The sequence below is a fragment of the Lissotriton helveticus genome, chromosome 9 (genome assembly GCF_964261635.1).
Source record: "Lissotriton helveticus chromosome 9, aLisHel1.1, whole genome shotgun sequence".
NCBI lineage: Eukaryota > Metazoa > Chordata > Amphibia > Caudata > Salamandridae > Lissotriton > Lissotriton helveticus.
In genome coordinates this window covers 1,291,040,652-1,291,060,617 of record NC_136070.1, presented here as the reverse complement: position 1 = coordinate 1,291,060,617, position 19,966 = coordinate 1,291,040,652, and the positions used below count along the sequence as shown (strand labels likewise).

The window sequence follows — 19,966 nt, the reverse complement described above, 5'->3', positions numbered from 1 at the left end:
GTTAATAAAGCGACTGACGGGTTGGTATCCTTCCTGAAGCCAGGAAAAGTCAACCCAAGTCCAGGCAGAACTTCACGCGATGTAGAAATGTCCCTATGCCTTCTCGGAGAGTAACATCTCAGTTTCATAAACCACTTTCTTGCTACTTTGGAAAAAGAGATGCTCATTTTAGCCGACCATCCGATAAAAGAAAAATATGAACTCTTCAGCAGAATAGGTATCAGATCAGCTAATATCTTAGCAAAGACCCTCTGCAGAGAACAAACCTCATGGTTTGTCTGCAAACTGGTAACGATGAGGAGCTACGACAACCTAATGCAACCTATGGCTACGCTGAATTCATCGGGAGGTGACCACCCTGTGTTGTGAAGCGGGTGTTCACATGGCAAGTGAATCTGTGCTTCCTTTCCATACTTTGAGTTTTGTGGCGTATTCTGTGATTTTTTCCCCAGTGAAATCAACAAAAGTATGAGTTCCCTAGAGGTGCTCCACGAAGTTACTGACATTCACCAAAAAGATCTTAACGTTCTGCTCACCTGAGTATGTGTCGAAAGTGTACACCCCGCCGTACTCAAGGATTGACACTACCCACCCATACCGGGCGATGGGGTGCATGATGGTTGGAGGCAGAAGATCAAAGTCTCCGATGAGCAGGCCTTTTACTTGTATCCGTGTAAGATACCGACTCCCTGTACACTGTACTGAAAGTACACTATGTAGAGAGTGCGACAAATCCCCAGTGGAAGACAGAGGCAACAAGTAGATAATACTAGCGCACTATGTGTGGCAGTGTGGACGAGCAGTTAGGCTTATCAGAGGACAGTGCAAAGCATTTGTTCTACCCACAGAGGCGATGAGACACACTCAAGAATAAATCCGAGACCAATTTTGTATAAATATAACGATTATCTTTAACCAGTGCTTAATTTGAAAAAAGAAAATTGTGCCGGGGCTCTCGACAAGAGGACACTCCAGCTTGCACCAACCATGACCTCCGGCAGCGCTGCCAATGACAGCACCAACACACTACTAATCATCACACTATTAAAAGCGTGACAATTCATACTATTCCAGGGCCCAAGAGCTGTAGGATTGGCTTGGGAGGAAAATACTAATCATTAGAAATGTAATTTGAATTGATAAAAAGATATTGTTGAGCTCGTACTTAAATTTAACAGACACAACTACCGTGTGGCACACTGTTAGAGCCCCGGTGCTGGCAAGTACGTGCCGGTGCCGAGCACCGGAAACCACCGGCTCAAATTAAGCACTGATCTTTATATATATTTTTAGAAGCAAGACTTGAAATCGTAAATATACTTCACAATCAATCAATCAAGCAGGGGCTTTGTAAGCGCGCTACTCACCCGTGAGGGTTTCGAGGCCATGGGGGGGGGGGGGGGGCAGGGGTGAGGGGATCCACTGGTCTGTTTAGCCAAAGAGCCAGATCGTGAGAGTCTTCCTGAAGGTGTTCAGGGAGGGGCGCGTCTGATGCCTGCCGGTAGCTCGTTCAAGGTCATACACTTCAATATGTGAATAAATACTTCGTAGACTTTTAATTCTAGAGAGGAAATGCAGTGCAGTTCAAAGTATGCAGTACTTTCAGTATCTAGGCTCTTGGCAGTCGATGCCGTCAGACATTTACCATTGTGGTCGTTGTAGAAAGTAATGGAAGCGTATGGCTTGAATGGAGCTCAGGAGACCGCCAACACAGTTATCGTCATTGTCACTGGCTGCAGGTCACTGTATGCCAATGAATACCGAACACTGCCAACCCAGCGGTCGCAGTTGCTGGAAGGCTGGTGTAGATTTGGATAGCGGAGGACCGCCGACTCGGATATCCTCGCGGTTACTGGGAGGAGGACTCTGCCAGAGAGTTTCAAAGTTCACCGGCAGTACAGGTGTGATGCAGTGTAGACAGTCCTGGAGTAGATGGCTGTGCCAACGTTGCTGCAGTATGCCGTCAAAGGCACCAGCAAGAGGGTACAGGCTCTCAGGAACAAGGCAGTTTCCAGCATTGGTCGTCTACGGACAGGATCCCTCAAGGTGATGGAGGCATGCAGGGGTCGTTTTGAACAGACTGGTGAAACAACAGGTCTGGGAAGCTGCAACGTTTCTTTTCCAGTGGTGAGCCGCGTCGACACGGAGTGTGCCAGTCCTCAACCACGCCAGTTTCTTTACCGGCAGACGCCGGAGATTCGATCCTCTAGCCCAAAGGGAGGTTCTTGGCAAATTATGAAGTCTGCGATGTAGGAAGCTGGCTCGGCACATACTATACCAAAGTACGGTATAGTGTGCATAGAGTCCAGTGGATCCCCAAAAGCTTACAGAGGTAAAAGTTAGATAGCACCTCACTCTCTATTTGTGGTAGTGTGGGCGAGCAGTAAGGATTTATCAAAGGGTAGTGTTCAGCATTTATTGTACACACTCAGGCAATAAATGATGTCACACACTCGAAGACTAAACTCAGGCCAATTGTTTGTATCAAAAATATTTCTTTAGTTTTATTTTATTTTTACACCCAAGCAGGACTTGGTACAGGTAGGTAGATTTGTACTTTTCAAGGCAGGTTGATCAAAACAAACAAGCTGGATGAAATTGACTTTGTAACAGGATTGTAAAATATTTAAAGACAATAGATATTTGTAATTACTTTGTAATTACTTTCCAAGAGTACTCTTTAAAGTACTTTTTAGATTACTTTTTCTACTCTGTGATATGCCTGGATATCACACTGAGACATTTCCTAGACAAAACTAAGTAAAACAGTTTTGCATTAAAACACAGTTGCTTAGGTTTTCATACAAACACAACTTAATACTTGGAACTTTTTCAGAGGAAAACAGTCTATGCAATTCTATGGAGAAAAATGATATTATCGGTTTGAAGGTGAGCAATCGGCCTTCAAAGTTGAGTTTCTGGTGATACAACAAGGGGTCCCCCAGGGTCAAGGATGCACTCAAAGAGCACCCTCACGGCACTAAGGGGGCCAGGCGAAGAGTGCAGTGGCCCAATGTTAGGCTAAGCGGCTAGGGGGCCGTAGGTTGGTGGCTGCTCTCGGGCAAGCCACAGGGTTGAGAGCAAAGCTCCTAGGGTTAAGCTCAGGGCAAAGGGGATCTGAGTTACCACACAAGGTGCACCCACAGCGGCACAGGGGCGGCCGGGTGCTGATTTGCATCGGGTGCCCTGTTGGTGTCAATGGGTGATCTCCGGTCAGAACAAACACTGCAGGTTCGGGCATGGAGGCTTCTTGGCGGTGACCATCGGTTGGAGAGGTACATTGCCTGGACACCGTCGGTAGGGCCACCCAAGGCCGTGGGCCGCTGGGTGCAGGGGTCTCTTTAGGCGTCCGTTTTCTTTACCAGCCCCGGTCGCATGGACCCTCCAGCTAGAGCCTGCAGGTGTCATTGGGAGGCTTGAGATAGGTCAGGATCACCAGAGCCCAGGTCAGGATCGCTCTGGAGACCTCCTCGTGGTGTTCGGCCACTCGAACTCGGGCCGTAGGCGTCGGGTGCAAAGTTGTGCAGACTTGCAGATTCGGCCAGAGCCCGTGTTTAGTTCTTGAGCAAGTCGGGTGCTCACGGGTGACAAAGTCTTGGTAGGGAAGGCAGGGCAGGTCCTTCGGGTTATGGGGGGCTGCTGGAGCAGGTCGAGGACGGGACAGGCCAGTAGTGCTGGGGCCAAGGCAGTTGGTGTCCTCCTGTTCTTCCTTCAGCACGGCTCTTCAGTCCTTCTTGTTTCTTCTTATCTAAGGAGGCATGGTTCAGGGGTGCCCCTAAACACTAAATTTATGGGGTGTTTTTAGGTAGGTACAGGTTGGGACAAAGGGGCCCCTTCCTTGGGGTGGATACACTCCCTACTATGCCACCCTCCAGTGGGAGGGGGGCATAAGCCTCTCTGGTTAGCTGGGTCCCCCCTATCTTCAAGATGGCCAGGACTGAAAGTTGTGCTTTGCCTGGCCTCCTTTACTTGAGGGGTGGAGTTGGCAAAGGTGGGCACACCTCTCCTCCTTTCTTGGTTTTCCTGCCAATCCTCCATCCCAAAGTGGCGGTTAGAGCCGGTGGGGGGCAAGTTGCTGGGAGCGGCAACTGGCAGGGTCAGCTCACGAAGGCGGCCAACATTTGAAGCTTCCCCTTCGTGGACCCTGACCATCCTGGGGGTGGAGGCTCTCACCCACCCAGGGGTCCAGAAACATGTCTCGGTAGGGTGGCAGCTGGTGAGCAGCCACTCAGCAAGGACACTAGAGGTAGGTCGTTTTTCAGCGGGCATCTCTAAGATGCTCTCTGAGTGCATTTGGCATTAAACCCCACACTGGCATCAGTGTGGGTTTAATGGGCTGAGAAGTTTGATACCAAACTTCCCAGAATTCAGTAAAGCCATTATGGTGCTGTGAAGTTCATAATGACAAACTCCCAGACCATATACTCTTAATGGCAGCACTGCATGTGCAATGTCTAAGAATGGACTTAGACACTGTAGGGGTACAGGGCTCATGCACGTGTACCCTCACCAGTGGTATAGTGCACCCAGCTAGAGGGGTGTCTTACCTATACCACAGGCAGTGGGTTGCAGGCATGGCACACAGGGATGTGTGCCATGTCACCTCTTCACTTTTCTCTGCACCAAAACACGCAGCCTGCAAAGGCAGTGTGTGTGTGTGTCTGGCTACAGGGCCTCGAAGGGTGGCACAATATGTGCTGCAGCCCTTAGAGGCCTTCCTTGGTCACAGTGCCCTTTACTACCCATGATACCTCATACAAGGGACTTGCATGAGGCCAGAGGGGTGCCAATTGGGGGTGCAAAGGTACAGTTTTAGGGAAGGAACACAGGCCCTGGGCACCTGGTTAGCAGGAACCCAGGGCATACTTAGTCAAAGACCATCAACATCGGTCAAAAGGTGGGGGCAACCATGCAAAAAGAGGCATTTTCCTATACGCGGAGGCTCCGGGGTTTCTTGGAGGCTGTGCAGGTTGCAGGGAGGACAGCACGTCCCAGTTGTTGAGTCTGGATGCAGTTGGCAGGGTTTGCGCCGGCTTCTTCTGCAGCAGAGCTCAGCTCCTGGTCCGTTGGCGGTATTCTTCTGTTGTCTTCTTTAAGTCTATAGAATCTGAAGTCAGGTTCTCGGGAGCTACCTAAATACTGAATTTAGGGGAGGCCAGGTATTAGCCAATGGGCTGCTTACCTGGAGGGTGCCTACACATTCTTTATTCCCACCGCACGTGGGGAGTGAGCATACCTGACTCCTAATAGGCTACTATCTCCATCCTCAAGATGGCAGAGAGTGAAAAGTGGGATCTACCTCACCTGCCCCATCCGGGAGGTGGTACACGGTGAAGGTAGACCCACCTCCTACTTTACCTAATTTTCCTGCCAGTCCTCTTGTCATTCGTAGAGCTGGACTGGTGTCGCCATCTGCTTCTAACAGCAGAGGCTGGGGCCAGGGTTTCACAGGCGGCGTGTCCTTTGACGTTCCCTCTTCTGCAGAGGCAGATCCTGCAGGGGGGAAGGTGTGACGCCTCCACCCAGAGCAGGCATTGTCTCTGGATCCGGAGAGCTCTGGCCCTCTACCCAGGGGTCCAGAAACATGTCTGGTGTTGGCAGGCTAAACTAGACAAGGACTACACCGCTGAAAGGGTCTCCTGGGCGAATTTATTAATAAATCCCACACTGGCATCAGCGAGTATTTATCAGGACCAGAGGTTTGGTAACAAACATCTTAGAAATCAGTAAAGTCATCATGTAGCTAGGAAACTCGTGTTGACGAGTATGCAGCCCATGTACTCTGTATGGTTTCCCTGTTCACTTACAACACCCAGAATGTACTGGATACTGTAGGGCCCTGTCTGCTCGTGCTGATGGGCCCTTACATAGGATATAGGACACCCGGCCTTAGGGCTAAATGTGGGTAGTTGGGGTGGCTTGCGTATATGTTATGCGGTGTGACAGTGGCATTGCACACAGACTCCTCGGTTTGTCCTGTACCTGGACAGGCAGCCTGCGATAGCAGCACCGCCTGGTCTGAGTGAGGGGCCCCTACGGGACCTTTTTCGGCTTCCATGCCCTGGGAACCATGAGTACCATTTACAGGGGCTTTCAGGGGAGACAGGAGTTGTGCCAATCGTGGTGCAGTTTTAGGGAAAGGAGATCTGGCACTGGGGACCTGGTTAGCAGGGACTCAGTTCACTAATAGTTGGAAATTACCTCAGACATCAGGCATAAAGTAGGAGCTAACCATGTAAAAATAGGCACTTTCCTACAATCTGTGATGTGGACAGGGCCTTCCAGCCTCTGCACCTGTAAAATGAGAGCCGGCCATATAACGGAGGTCCTTAGCTGCCCCCAGTGGTGCGTGCTGTGAGGGCCACATGTCACGTGTCCTGTGTGCCTTGGATAATATGTGCACGGTGATCGTTGTCCAGCGGAGGACACAAAGAAGGCCTGCACAGAGTGCAATAACACTTCGACACCACCCGCATAATTGTCTTTTAGAATGTTATCAAACAATCACATGATCATGTAACCTCGGAGATAATTACTTCCTAAGACTGCTGGTGAGACGACTGAAAGAACTTCATCTGCACCGTAAGGAGGGCAATCTCTGATGTGGAAGAGACAACAAAGGCAGACACCAACCCATCCCCAAGTGTACCCCACGCCTACGACTTGGAAACGCGGGCCTTAATGTGTCATTAGCACACGGGGTGGAGGAAGAGATCGCACCATAAGCTTCTGTACCCCAACAGTCCATGAATATAGGACATCATGTTAAATTTGATATGGGTCTCTATAGGAAATCCATTCAATTGAATAGATAGTGTAGTGTGCGGTCTGTTTCCTGTCCAACATTCAACTAACTGCACTCTACCTGAACTAGTGGTTGTTGAACTAATCACCGATAAAAGCTAGGAGAGTACTAGACGATGAGGCGACAAAGTTACCATCGTCAGATCTGCCCTTAACACAGCGGGTTCACCTTGTTCGAAGCTTCAGCCGGTGGTGGTCCACTCTGGACCACAGCTGGAGAGTCAACGGCCTGGTTCAGGAAACTCAGATCCTGCCAATGGTAAGTCCAGATCTCTGAAGCCGTCCAGTGTGTCGTGCTGAAGAGAAAACTCCCTCTTGCACACATAGTGAGTGGGTTTTAATTCAATCTTGTGTCGTCTAAGAAAAATGTATCCTTATCTGGGGCACACTGAAGTCTATGCGGGGGTATTATGAGCATACATGACACACACCAGGGAATGAAAAAACCAACATACTAGGAGTACATGTGATGGAAAGGGAGAAATCTTGTGCTGCCCCAGGTCAATTAAGTGTGGGGGGGTCACCACTACATACATTTTTAGAAAGGTAGCTATATATTTTTTTTAACTTTCTCATTTCATCTGCGATGAGTGCAGAGTTTTTTGAGTGTGTACATGTCTTAGGCCTTCTTCCACCAGACTGACAGTGGGTGAGGGCCAGGGTCCTTCCACACCTGGGCGACCGGGACTCTTGATGCAAGTAGATGTGTTCGCAGTTTCCACATTAGTATGTATGTATGTATATATGTATTTAATGCTTATTAAGCGCAAACTGTCACCCCGAGGGTATCCTGGCGCTGAGATCAGATTCAGCCAACTGCAATAAACTTATTCTGCTCTTGGAAAAAGATAAGTTTTGAGATCCTTTTTAAACGAAGTCAGATCTTGTCTGCTCCTAAGTATCAAAGGAAGCGTGTTCCACATTGTGGCGGCAGTGAAACTGAAAGCACGGCCGCCCATTCTCACTCTATTTATCCTCGGGATTCTTACTAGAAACGCCGAGGCGGATCTCAACGGTCTGGCAGCCTGGTACCAAAGAAAAAGATTTTGCAAAGGTATTGGTCCTTGACCATGCAAGGCTCCAAAGGTCAGGCATAAGGCCTTATAGGAGATCCTCTGCTGGACTGGCAGCCAGTGTAGGACTGCCAGGGCTCCGGGGGAAGAAGCCGATCGAGGAAGAGATAGAGCCAGTTTGGCCGCCATATTTTGGATCCTTTGTAATTTAAGGATCAGGGTCTTTGGGGCTCCCAGAAGTAGTGCGTTGCAGTAGTCTAACCTACTGAGAATGGTGCTAAGCACTACTTCTGTTCTAGCTTCCCGAGGGAGAAGCGGCAGTATCTTCCGAAGGACGCGGAGCAGACCCATGCACGTCCCTACAGTCCTGTTCACCGAGACGTCCAGTTGTAAATTGGATTCAAATATTACTCCCAGGTTGCGGGCCGATTCTGCCGCCTCCACCGAACCTGGTATGGAGATAGGCCAAAAGTCTTCCGGCAGAGGGCGGGGGAGTCGGTCTAAGGAGCAGTGCAATATCTCCGTTTTCGCCCCATTAAACTGGAGTGACTTGGCTTGCAACCACTCTGATGTGGCCGACATACACTGATGGAAAGAGTCCCTCGATACTGCCTCTGAACCCTCAAAAGAAAAAATCAATTGAGTATCATCGGCATAATTGATGACTTGTATGCCGAAAGACTTTATTAGTTGTATCAAAGGCTGGAGGTACAAGTTAAAAAGAATTGGACTTATCGCAGACCCCTGGGGAACACCCTGATTCACCTGGCGAATAGCAGGTTGTGAAGGGTTGTGAAGGGGCAGATGTGGTTTTCTCCTGCATCGCCCAGTGGTATCACCTTAGGGTTAAGGGGTAGCGCTACTTAGGTCACTTTTCTGATACATCCAGCAGTTCCTTCCAGGAAATCTGCACCTGGTCACAAGGCCACCTCATGGTATGTATGCGCCTCTCTCCAAGAACCTTCTCCAACATATCTCTGCTGCCCACCAACCCTTGAAGCCTCAGGGTGAGGTAACCTCTAGTTAGTATCTTGGTTTTATAATACAAGTAGATCGACATTTTGCTGGCCTCAGCAATATCTGGTACCAGTCGTCCTTCGAGATCCCACAAACGAGGTCCTCTCCGTCCTGTTGGGGGTATGCAGGCCGCGCAATGGGTCGCGGCCGGTGTTGCTCCTACCTGCATAGAGCCGTGAGATGCCTCTTCTCTCGCTGCAGGAGGAAACATCTGCTCCAATGTGGTTTTATCCCTGCTCCCACCTGTAGTCACATGGGTTTTGTTTACTCAGTGTAATAAGTGGTTCGTAGACGTTTTGGCAGGAAAATCTCTGCCAGCAAAGTCAAATTGAGCAACCAAGGAAATTCCTTTGATCGGCCCCAATACTTTTAGCACATTCGCCCGGTCAAGATTCATATCTCTGGTTCCTCTTTTTGGATTTTTTTCATTTTGGTCTTATTTTGTTAAATCTTACTCAATTTGTATAAATTGTGGGGCAATTTATAATATTTCATGCAATGCGGCAAGGCTTTCTGCACTGCGATGCGTGAAAGGGCGGGATTGTGCCATATTTAACATTACATGACGCATTCCTGTCCTCTCCCTGCGCTGGCGACACCATGAGCTGTCTAGCACCATCCCAGGCTTCTTGCCATGGTGCAAGGGTGCCCGTGAGGTAAGCAGGATTGTTTTTGTGAAGGAAAGTGCACCTTTCTGCACAAAAACAATCCTCAGAGGTATTTCCCTCATTCTAAGTATCTTGCAGAATGCACTTAGAGGAAGCAACAAGCAGAGATCTAAAGATATTTCTCCTGGTTGTGCCTCTGGTGGGGAGCCGTACACTTATGATGCGTTCCCAGGTCTGCCAGCGTTGGTGAATCTAGGAATGCGTAAATACACATGGGTTCACCTCTCCTAAAACAACGCCTGCTCTTGATCCGAGCGGTCTCTCTATCTCCAGTACCATTTATGTGCATCCCTTTCGTTCTAAGTTACTGGAACGTATTTTCTTTTCTCAACTTTTTTCTTTTTACCAGGATAGTCATCTTTCTTCTGTTCAGTCTGGTTTTCATCCTCGTTATTCCTTCCTGTCTAATCTACTTTCCACCTCTAACATTACTTCATGCTCGAACCAATCAAAACAAAATCAATCTTTTCTCATTATTCTTTATCTTTCAGCTGCTTTCAACCTGATGGAGCACTCTATATTATCATTTAATCCCTATCTATTATATTTCTAGTACACTTCTGTCCTTAGCTTATCGATCGCTCTTTTTTTTGTTCCTGGAAAGACGTATCTGCTTTTTATCCTATTCTCAATAGTGTTTTTCAAGACTTAGTTGCTGCTCCATCGTTGTTTACTTTTTAAAATATCGCTTTACTTTTTACTATGTCGCCCTTTGGTTTAAATTGACATTTCTACCAAATTAAATTAAATTAATTAACATTAAAATTAATTACAAATTTAATTTAATTAGCATTTAAATTGACATTTCAACCTGACCATCGCTTGTCTTTGCACCCTTGAAAATTGTCTGTCGCTGCATTTCCTAAAATGAACCACAAAAAAAGCTGAGATTCTCCAAGGCCTCAGTCACCTCTCATTTAGGCATTGGTTATGTCCTCTCACCTTTAAAGGACTTGATCTACATTCAGCTGCCTGCTTCCTAACCCTAACAAAGCGAGCCCCCACTCCTGCTGTAGCATGCTTACGCGGCTTGCCTTTCACAGCTAGATGTACCCCTTAAAAGGGCCTTCCTCACTCGCAAGCCCTCCAGCTCAACAGCCCAAACTACTTAGCAATAAATGAAAAGTCCTTAGACGACCAGAGAATTTAAAAGCAGAAATAAACTCATACTTGTCCGCCCACTTCAGAAAAGGAGCTTCGCTACCCAGATTCGTCTCACGACAAAAACCGCAATCCAGCCTCTGCGCGTCAGGAACACGCCATCCGCCCTCATCTTCAAAAGAACTGCGGAAAAGCAAATACCTGAAGACATGACCCTGGTCCAGCTCATGTTACTGTGAAGATCAATCTATTTCCCTGACCAGGTCCTCGCACCTTAAATGTAAAACGCACAAAACTGTACATTGTGGCCACAATTTACACACGGCACAGACTTCCTGACCTCTTGAACCAGTCGTTCAAGGCACCGGTGTAAAGTGACACCAACACCTGAGCTTATCTCACCCACTATCAGTCACCTGATTTGTATTGAAAGCGCCCTGAATTTATGCCCAACGTGAAACAACTATTAATGCATAAACAAATAAAGCGACTCACCTGAGGGACCACGGACACTTTCCATGTCACTGTATAGGCAGTCGCTCTTTTCTTCCTCCTTTGTGCAAAATGAAGTCATCTCTTGCCCTGTCATATAAAAGATCATAAGTATATTACTACAACATATAGAAATATATGCAATACTCAATACAGGTACATTAAATATCCAATTTCCACGTTTATAAGGTGTATTGATTAAAATAAACTGCAATGGCTGCAAGGTGACGTTAGAGCTAATAAAACACACAAAAAAGGCAAATACACGGATTTGTCCCACGCCAAAATGCATATAGTTTAAATTATGGATACAAATATTTTCTTTGTTAATTTGCTTTGATGAAAAAATATATATTGGTTCATTCGTTCTTAATAATGGAAATTCACTTGGTTTATACATATGCGCACGCCCTATCAGTTCGAGGTCGGAGCTACCTGCAGGTTCAGCTGTCTTCCCAGAGGTAATTAATGAACACTACACAACTGAATCCGTAACACAGTATACAGTGTCGTGTAATTCCCACTCTACAGTAGGAACTGCACATTAGTGGAAAGAATAACTATTGGGCTGGTGCCAGACTCGTCCCAGGCAGCCCCTCAAGATATCTCTTCCTACAGGCCAGCTAGCTCACAGTGCCAACATAGGAACCCCTAAACCAAGACAGGTGGCAAATGGTTCTGGCAACCACCGAACATGACAACCCTGATCCTCAGGAATTGTGGTAACAGATCTAGAACCCTTTTGATCAGTCACTTGTGGTCTCTTTCTCTCAGGAATACAAGGAATAGACAGTGGAGTGTTTTCAATATTTATTGAACCAACATGATTCTTGAATAAAATATATGAGCTGCAATAATCAAAAGATAGAAGCAGATAAAAATTATTAGAAGTTTTAGGACAGTGAACAGAAATCTGCCGCACTTCTACTAGGAGTCCCCGGACTTAAGTGTCTGGGGCGTGTGTATGTGTTCTGACAAGGACCCTATACTGGATGATCGAACCCCCGTTACCAGGAGGGAAAGAATGTAGGTCGCAGTTGTGGTCACAAACTGGACCACCCTCATGAGATATCCGAAGGCTGCTGGGCTGAAGCATCAGCATGTAGTTTCCGTGCAAATAACAGCAAAGTGCGGATGTTCATTTATATCAAAAGGCATCCTTGCCTCGGGCCGAGATCTTGGTCCGGCCGCCATTGTTTATGTGTCATAGATGGCTCTGTCGCCATATGTACGCAACAAATAATCACAGTTGCACAATGATGTATAGACCTTGTTTGTACGTGATGTTTGAAGGTATCATGATAGTGTTCTTGTGAAACTGGTTTGTAAGCCGGGGCGTCTACTGCGCTCCGCTGATCTTGCATTGGCTCACGTTCCGCGAGTATGGAAAGCGAGGGCCGGAGGTCGCTCCTTTTGTTACCTGGCGGCGAAGCTTTGGAATTCGCTTCCTGTCTTTATGAGAAGCACTACGAATCATCTGGCCTTTTGCAAACCCTTAAAGACCTGGCTTTTCCCTACACCGGCCGTCTAATTCATTACCCCGCTCTCCTTGGTCTCCTGTCTCTTGGTTTCTGGTTGCGCTAGGACGCCTCGTTGCTGAGGCAGCCATGCGCATTATAAATCCGTAAATAAATAAATAAGCAAGTGTAGTTTCCTAGAAACCACTCCGCACTGTCACGGTTGCAAATGCGCGGTGAAAGTCATTGTTTGAGAGTGAAGGCAACTTTAGGAAGAACTCTGTGTACATAGAGGGAAACACAGCCTTTTTTATAAGTCTAACGTGGACACACGACAATAGTACGCATAGAAGGTACTTGGGATGTGTCTCCGACTGATGATGCTGATTCCCTAGCTCGGACTCCCTTTTGATGCATTAAGAAGAGGTTTACGGAACACCCCTGTCGGTGTTCCCCACTCTGGATGGTAAGTCGGTGTACCAGTACAATCTGAGACGTAAGGGAGGTCTGTTGGGGATGGTCAGGAGTGACCCTGATATACAACGTGGCACTCAAGTGAGTACCCTTTGGGCCACACACAAATGTGAGTCTCACACCCTTAGGGGCCACACACAAAGCTGAGTCCCACACCCTTAGAGGCCACACACAAATGCGATTCCCACACCCTTAGGGGCCGACGCACAAAGCTCAGTCCCACACCCTTAGGGGCCACACACAAAGGTGAGTACAGTGCCCTTAGGGGCCACACACAAATGTGAGTCCCACACCCTTAGGGGCCACACACAAAAGGTGAGTACTATACTCTTAGGGGCCGACACACAAAGGTGAATACCGTACCTTTTGGGCCGACACAAAGGTGAGTACCGTACCTTTTGGGCCGACACAAAGGTGAGTACCGTACCTTTGGGGCACACACAAAGGTGAATACCGTACTTTTAAGGGCCCCATCATAGTAAACATTACATGTTATCAGAAGTGATTCGAGAACCAGATACTCCTGCCAGCTCACTAAAATTCCAAGAAAATCCTCTTTAGTCTGACTTTCAAGTGGTTGAGAAGACGCGCAGTCAAGGCTTACTCCAGTAGAGAAGTTTAGGTTCAGAGACTTAAGATGCCCACAGCAGCGAGCCCTTGCTATGTTTTTATAAAAAGTAGAAGTCAGTGGTTAACTGTATGGTTCACCGGTGTACTAACACTAAATTTAGACCTACAGTAAACAACTGTTGTACTCAAAATTTCATGCAGGGGCAATCTGACTCCTCTGGTTACAGAGGGGGAATTACACGCAATAGCGACACACGGAAAAACACATACATTGAAGAACGTCGCCTAGGTGAGCATCGGGCTGTGGAGGTGAGTCCTCTGTCCTCAGTCTTACTACTTTATGTTAAGATTGCTCTATGAACTCTAAGATGTAGCACATCAATTGACAAAGGGTTTTGAACATTGGGTGCTGGATGTTTAGACGCGGTCGCACTCTCGACTGAGTGTTAAAGGCTCAAGACCCAAAGCTCCAATAGTGTGAATCTACCTGAAGCCACTCCTACTCTTTTCCCAAATTCAAGTCCTGGCATAACTAATCATTGGGTTGAGGAGTGACCACTGCAATAAACTTGTAATCCTAATCCCAGGCCGTGTTTATACGTTGAGGTTCTGAAAGGCTTCTTTAAAATCTCCCTGGAATCCCACCACTGTCTGGACAAACACGAGCAGCACAAGGGGAAACATCAGTCGAACCCTCCAGTGGATCTCCGCTGCTCACTGAGTGTCTTAAAGCTGTGTCTCCAGAGGAGCTTTTCCACACTGCGGCAGAGGCTGGGGGTGGACTAGGCGCTCACATACTTCCTGGGACAAGCCCTACATCCCTTGCTGTTCATGACTGATGAGGCGTTGGCACTGGTTCTTCTACCCCACCGTCCTCTGGGAGAGCCCACCCTCTTAAGCAGCCTTCATTCAAGAGCTGTCCTGTCACGGTCCTGAACATGCGCCGTGAGGGGCCTGGTCCCTCAAAGGGAGTAGGAGCAAGTCTACGGTAGGGATGAAGTCCTGTGCGGTCTCTGCACGCTGCGACCTGTTGTAGCAAGCTGCTTGCAAATCCGAGATTGCAGATTTCATTACAAGACCGAAGGCTACCATTATGCATGAATCCTTTAATGCTACTCCAGGCAGCAGCACTTGAAAGACTATTCCACCGTAAACCACAAATAATCTAGAATAGAACATTCACAACATATAAATACTATATGCACGAATGATCTCCCTCTTTTAAATGCTGCTCCTCGCTCAGATAAGGAGCTCTTTGGTTTTACTTGCATTTTATACCGTTGCTGGTGTGATTTGATCGTATTCGGTGTTATTTATCCGTTTGATTGGTTGGTTGCCACCAGGAGAGTGGGCGCCACCAGGACAGTGGGCGCCACCAGGGCAGTGGGCGCCACCAGGACAGTGAGCGCCACCAGAGCAGTGGGCGCCACCAGAGCAGTGGGCGCCACCAGGACAGTGGGCGCCACCAGAGCAGTGGGCGCCACCAGGACAGTGGGCGCCACCAGGACAGTGGGCGCCACCAGGGCAGTGAGCGCCACCAGGGCTGTGGGCGCCACCAGGGCAGTGGGCGCCACCAGGACAGTGGGCGCCACCAGGACAGTGGGCGCCACCAGGACAGTGGGCGCCACCAGGGCTGTGGGCGCCACCAGGGCTGTGGGCGCCACCAGGGCAGTGGGCGCCACCAGGACAGTGGGCGCCACCAGGACAGTGGGCGCCACCAGGACAGTGGGCGCCACCAGGGCAGAGGGCGCCACCAGGGCAGTGGGCGCCACCAGGACAGTGGGCGCCACCAGGGCAGTGGGCGCCACCAGGACAGTGGGCGCCACCAGGACAGTGGGCGCCACCAGGGCAGAGGGCACCACCAGGGCAGTGGGCGCCACCAGGACAGTGGGTGCCACAGGGCAGTGGGTGCCCCCAGGGCAGTGGGTGCCACCAGGGCAGTGGGCACCCCCAGGGCAGGGCAGTGGGTGCCACCAGGGCAGTGGGCGCCACCAGGGCAGGGCAGTGGGTGCCACAAGGGCAGTGGGTGCCCCCGGGGCAGGGCAGTGGGCGCCACAGAGCCACCTGCAGTGGCCTACATAAGAACCTAAGAAACTGAGAGCTTCTGCAGAATCTATTCCCTGAGGAGAGGCTGCTCACTCCTGGAATACAGCATTTTGAAGTCAGAAATCTAAGACTCACCTGGAGTGGGCTCGGTGCCGCCGTCGCCAATTTCCACACCAAAACGATCAATGAAGACTGGGACAGGCTCCTCTTTTGTCGAACCCAAATCAGCTTCAAGAAACCGGCACGGCGCTTCTAAAAGAGAGAATTGTAAAATGTAAAGAGTACAAGAATGCCTTCACTTAAAAAAAGGTAACAGGAGGTGGGCTTCTGTGATGCAGCTCTGTTGGTGTTAGAATGCTCCAATGACAGTGACTCACACACACTGGGAATCCTTTAGAACCGCTCTACATCATTGGTTCTCCGGCCCTTCCAATCCCGTGGCTCCGCCGCCCCTTCGGGAAGTGAAAGAAGCGCCAGGTCTGAAAAGGCTGAACTTCCACCGGCTCGATCACCACAAACCTTTGACCTGGTGGCTCACCGCCACTGCGCCGCCGGGACATACCAACAGCTGTCAATCTGGAAACTGGAGAGGATCATTGAAGGGATCTGCAGGAGCGGGATCTGTAGGAGCGGGAATTGCAGGAGCGGGAATTGCAGGAGCGGGATCTGCAGGAGCGGGATTTGCAGGAGCAGGATCTGTAGGAGCGGGATCTGCAGGAGCGGGATCTGCAGGAGCGGGATCTGCAGGTGCATGATCTGCAGGAGCGGGATCTGCAGCAGCGGGATCTGCAGGACGGGATCTGTAGGAGCGGGATCTGCAGCAGCGGGATCTGCAGGACGGGATCTGTAGGAGCGGGATCTGCAAGAGTGGGATCTGCAGGAGCGGGATCTGCAGCAGCGGGATCTGCAGGACGGGATCTGTAGGAGCGGGATCTGCAGGAGCGGGATCTGTAGGAGCGGGATCTGAAGGAGCGGGATCTGCAGGAGCAGGATCTGCAGAAGCGGTATCTGCAGAAGCGGGATCTGCAGGAGCGAGATCTGCAGGAGCGGGATCTATAGGAGCGGGATCTGCAGGAGCGGGATCTGCAGGAGCAGGACCTGCAGGAGCGGGATCTATAGGAGCGGGATCTGCAGGAGCGGGATCTCTAGGAGCGGGATCTGCAGGAGTGGGATCTATAGGAGCGGGATCTGCAGGAGTGGGATCTCTAGGAGTGGGATCTGCAGGAGCGGGATCTGGATCTGCAGGAGCGGGATCTATAGGAGCGGGATCTGCAGGAGTGGGATCTATAGGAGCAGGATCTGCAGGAGCGGGATCTGGATCTTCAGGAGCGGGATCTATAGGAGCGGGATCTGCAGGAGTGGGATCTATAGGTGCGGGATCTGCAGGAGCAGGATCTGGATCTGCAGGAGCGGGATCTATAGGAGCGGGATCTGCAGGAGTGGGATCTATAGGAGCGGGATCTGCAGGAGCGGGATCTGAATCTTCAGGAGCGAGATCTATAGGAGCGGGATCTGCAGGAGTGGGATCTATAGGAGCGGGATCTGCAGGAGCGGGATCTGGATCTTCAGGAGCGGGATCTATAGGAGCGTGTATCCATTGGAAGTGACATTTAGTGCCAGGTGAAACCTACTTGAGACTCGGAGAGAGGATAAGGCTGGCAGTTCTCTTTGAGGGATGCACTTTCCATTAAGCGAGTTCACTCTAGCTAGGAAGGGAGTTATGCTTATATTTTTGTATAAGCCCTTTTGCATGGAATTAAATTAAAATATCATAATTTATATTATAAAAGTTATTTGTAAAAGGCACCCTATTTAAAATGTTATTAAATGGAGGCTTTCTGGACACACCTACATAAACGTTTTTAATATTTTCATTGTTTTTATGATTTTACAGGAGGACTCCCTATTTGTTGAGCTTTTTGTTAAAGTGCAAATCATTTTAGTTTGTTTATATTTGACAATTGTACTTTACCGATCATTACTGCTAAGGAAGACGCGAGTCTTGGTGGGTGAGAGAGTGTGTTATACGGTTTCCACCTCACCGTAACTTCTGAGCTCTGAAGAAGTTTTGCTGTTTATCTAGAAGATTCCCCAGATTCAGACATGGTGGCGCCTGCTGCCTGAATACAGAAATCTGTAAATTTCACACACGCTTCAGTCACTCTCCGTTGCTATTGGTCCTACACTCCGTTTCACCCCTCGTTCCTGACCAGTATGAATATTATCCTGTGAGTTTATGTTTAACTAGAATGAAAGGCCCGCGGTGACGCGGAAAGCTTCTGAGATCTTTGTTTTGTACCAATTGTGTTGGGTTGTTCTCTTTTTTACCTTAATTCTATCTTTTTCCAACATTCTTCATGTGGGGTAGAATCACAATATGAAAGTTGTAACATTGACTGTACAACGTAGACACCACAATGGGATTTTTATGTGTAATGTGGCGTTTGGCCAGAAAACCCTCAAAAACCCACTCATATTATTAAATGGTGAATCCAGAGTCGGGAATAAGCTGCAGAGCGGCTTCGATGGCTCATTTCCGGCTTATATTCCTAATTCTGGGCTCGTCACCGGGTGGGCACGCTTCTGCGCTTGGAGGAGGTGGCCCACTGCAGTTGGCAGTGGATGCTTCCGAGCAGGGCTTAGAGCACTCTGGAAAGGACACGTGTCACTTCACTGTTAATCAGTGTTTGACTTACCTGGTGGCGGATAGTTCCTGTGATTGGTCTCGCAGTCCTGAACCTCCATGCAGCACAGCTCACCCTGGTCTTTCGCTCTCAATGAACCGACAGTGGTGGCGATGAGGGGACCTGATATAAAAAATAAACAGAGAAATTTATGCCCATAGTTCCTTATGTAATCTGTCAACTATCAGGATTTGAACATTTGACACAATGTGAGATGATGGAGCTGATCTGAGCTGCATCTCCACTGGACCACACTCAAAGCACCAGGGCATGTGGCCTAGGGGCTAGAGCTGCCACCATGGGGCGCCTGGGGACCCCGGCGGAAACCATAGCCTCGGTGCTTTACGCTATACTGGGTCTGTCTAGACACATCACTTACTCACTCGTGCCTGAAAGGATGTATGTCATTACGACGCGCTGTTTACACCGTGCTACGATTACAACGCAGTTATCACAACGCAAGTCATTACAACGACTTGCGCTGTAGGCGCTGGACTTAGGAATAGTATGATTTACTATTCCAACTTCAGCCTACGCAACAGTAGGGAAGGTGTTGGAATAGTAAATCTACTATTACTTAGTCTCTAGCGCCATCCAGCGCAAGTCGTTGTAACAACTTGCGTTGTGATGACCGCGTCGTAATGGTAGTGTGGCGTAAAGACCGCGTTGTAATGGTCGTCTCCCACCTGAAAATGTGAATTGTAATGCTACAATGCCCTGTGCAGAAACAATGGCCTGGGGCTATTGATGCTCGTTACTGCCTGGGGACACTGCTGTATACACTGCCTGGGGACACTGCTGTATACACTGCCAGGGGACACTGCTGTATACACTGCCTGGGGACACTGCTGTATACACTGCCTGGGGACACTGCTGTATACACTGCCTGGGGACACTGCTGTATACACTGCCTGGGGACACTGCTGTATACACTGCCTGGGGACACTGCTGTATACACTGCCTGGGGACACTGCTGTATACACTGCTGGGGACACTGCTGTATACACCGCCTGGGGCCAACGGGTTGGTTCATGAACTGCTGGGGGCATTGGTGAGTTTACTGATTAGGGCTGCTAATGTATGAACTGTCCGAGGCCCCCTGTGTTATCACTAGCTGGGATTACTGGTGTATGTACCGTCTTGGGTCACTAATGTTCAATAGGGTCTAGTGGGATGGATGCATTACATGTCTGGGGTTATGGATGCATTACATGTCTGGGGTCATGGATGCATCACATGTCTGGGGTCATGGATGCATTACATGTCTGGGGTCATGGATGCATTACATGTCTGGGGTCATGGATGCATTACATGTCTGTGGTCATGGATGCATTACATGTCTGGGTCATGGATGCATTATATGTCTGGGGTCATGGATGCATCTTACATCTCTGGCTCATTACTGCATGCGGACGGGCTTGCATGATTCTGTCAGTGGCCATTGATACATATACTGATAAATCAACGAGTAGAAAACACAGCTGCAACTCAACTAGACATAAACTTTAAAAAACCAAGGTGATGTGTTTCTCAAGCTCACACAGAAGTTACCGAAATGTACCTGGATGATCACCAGTAACCGCCTGGATCAGGAGGGAACATACAAATACCTGGGAGTAACATCAGATCGCCACCTTAAC

The 19,966-nt window shown here is 49.0% G+C and overlaps 1 protein-coding gene across 2 annotated transcripts in view; it reads right to left on the bottom strand.

The window, feature by feature from the left end:
* LOC144782518 (uncharacterized) overlaps window positions 1-19,966 on the bottom strand; it is a 52,580-nt gene that overhangs the window by 8,316 nt on the left and 24,298 nt on the right. For both annotated transcript variants that reach the window (XM_078661922.1, XM_078661923.1), the window contains exons 3-5: window positions 18,339-18,449; window positions 15,778-15,894; window positions 11,099-11,185 (exon numbers count right to left, since the gene is read on the bottom strand). In XM_078661922.1, the coding sequence (XP_078518048.1) occupies window positions 11,099-11,185; window positions 15,778-15,894; window positions 18,339-18,449 (315 nt within the window). The remainder of the gene's footprint in view (window positions 1-11,098; window positions 11,186-15,777; window positions 15,895-18,338; window positions 18,450-19,966) is intronic.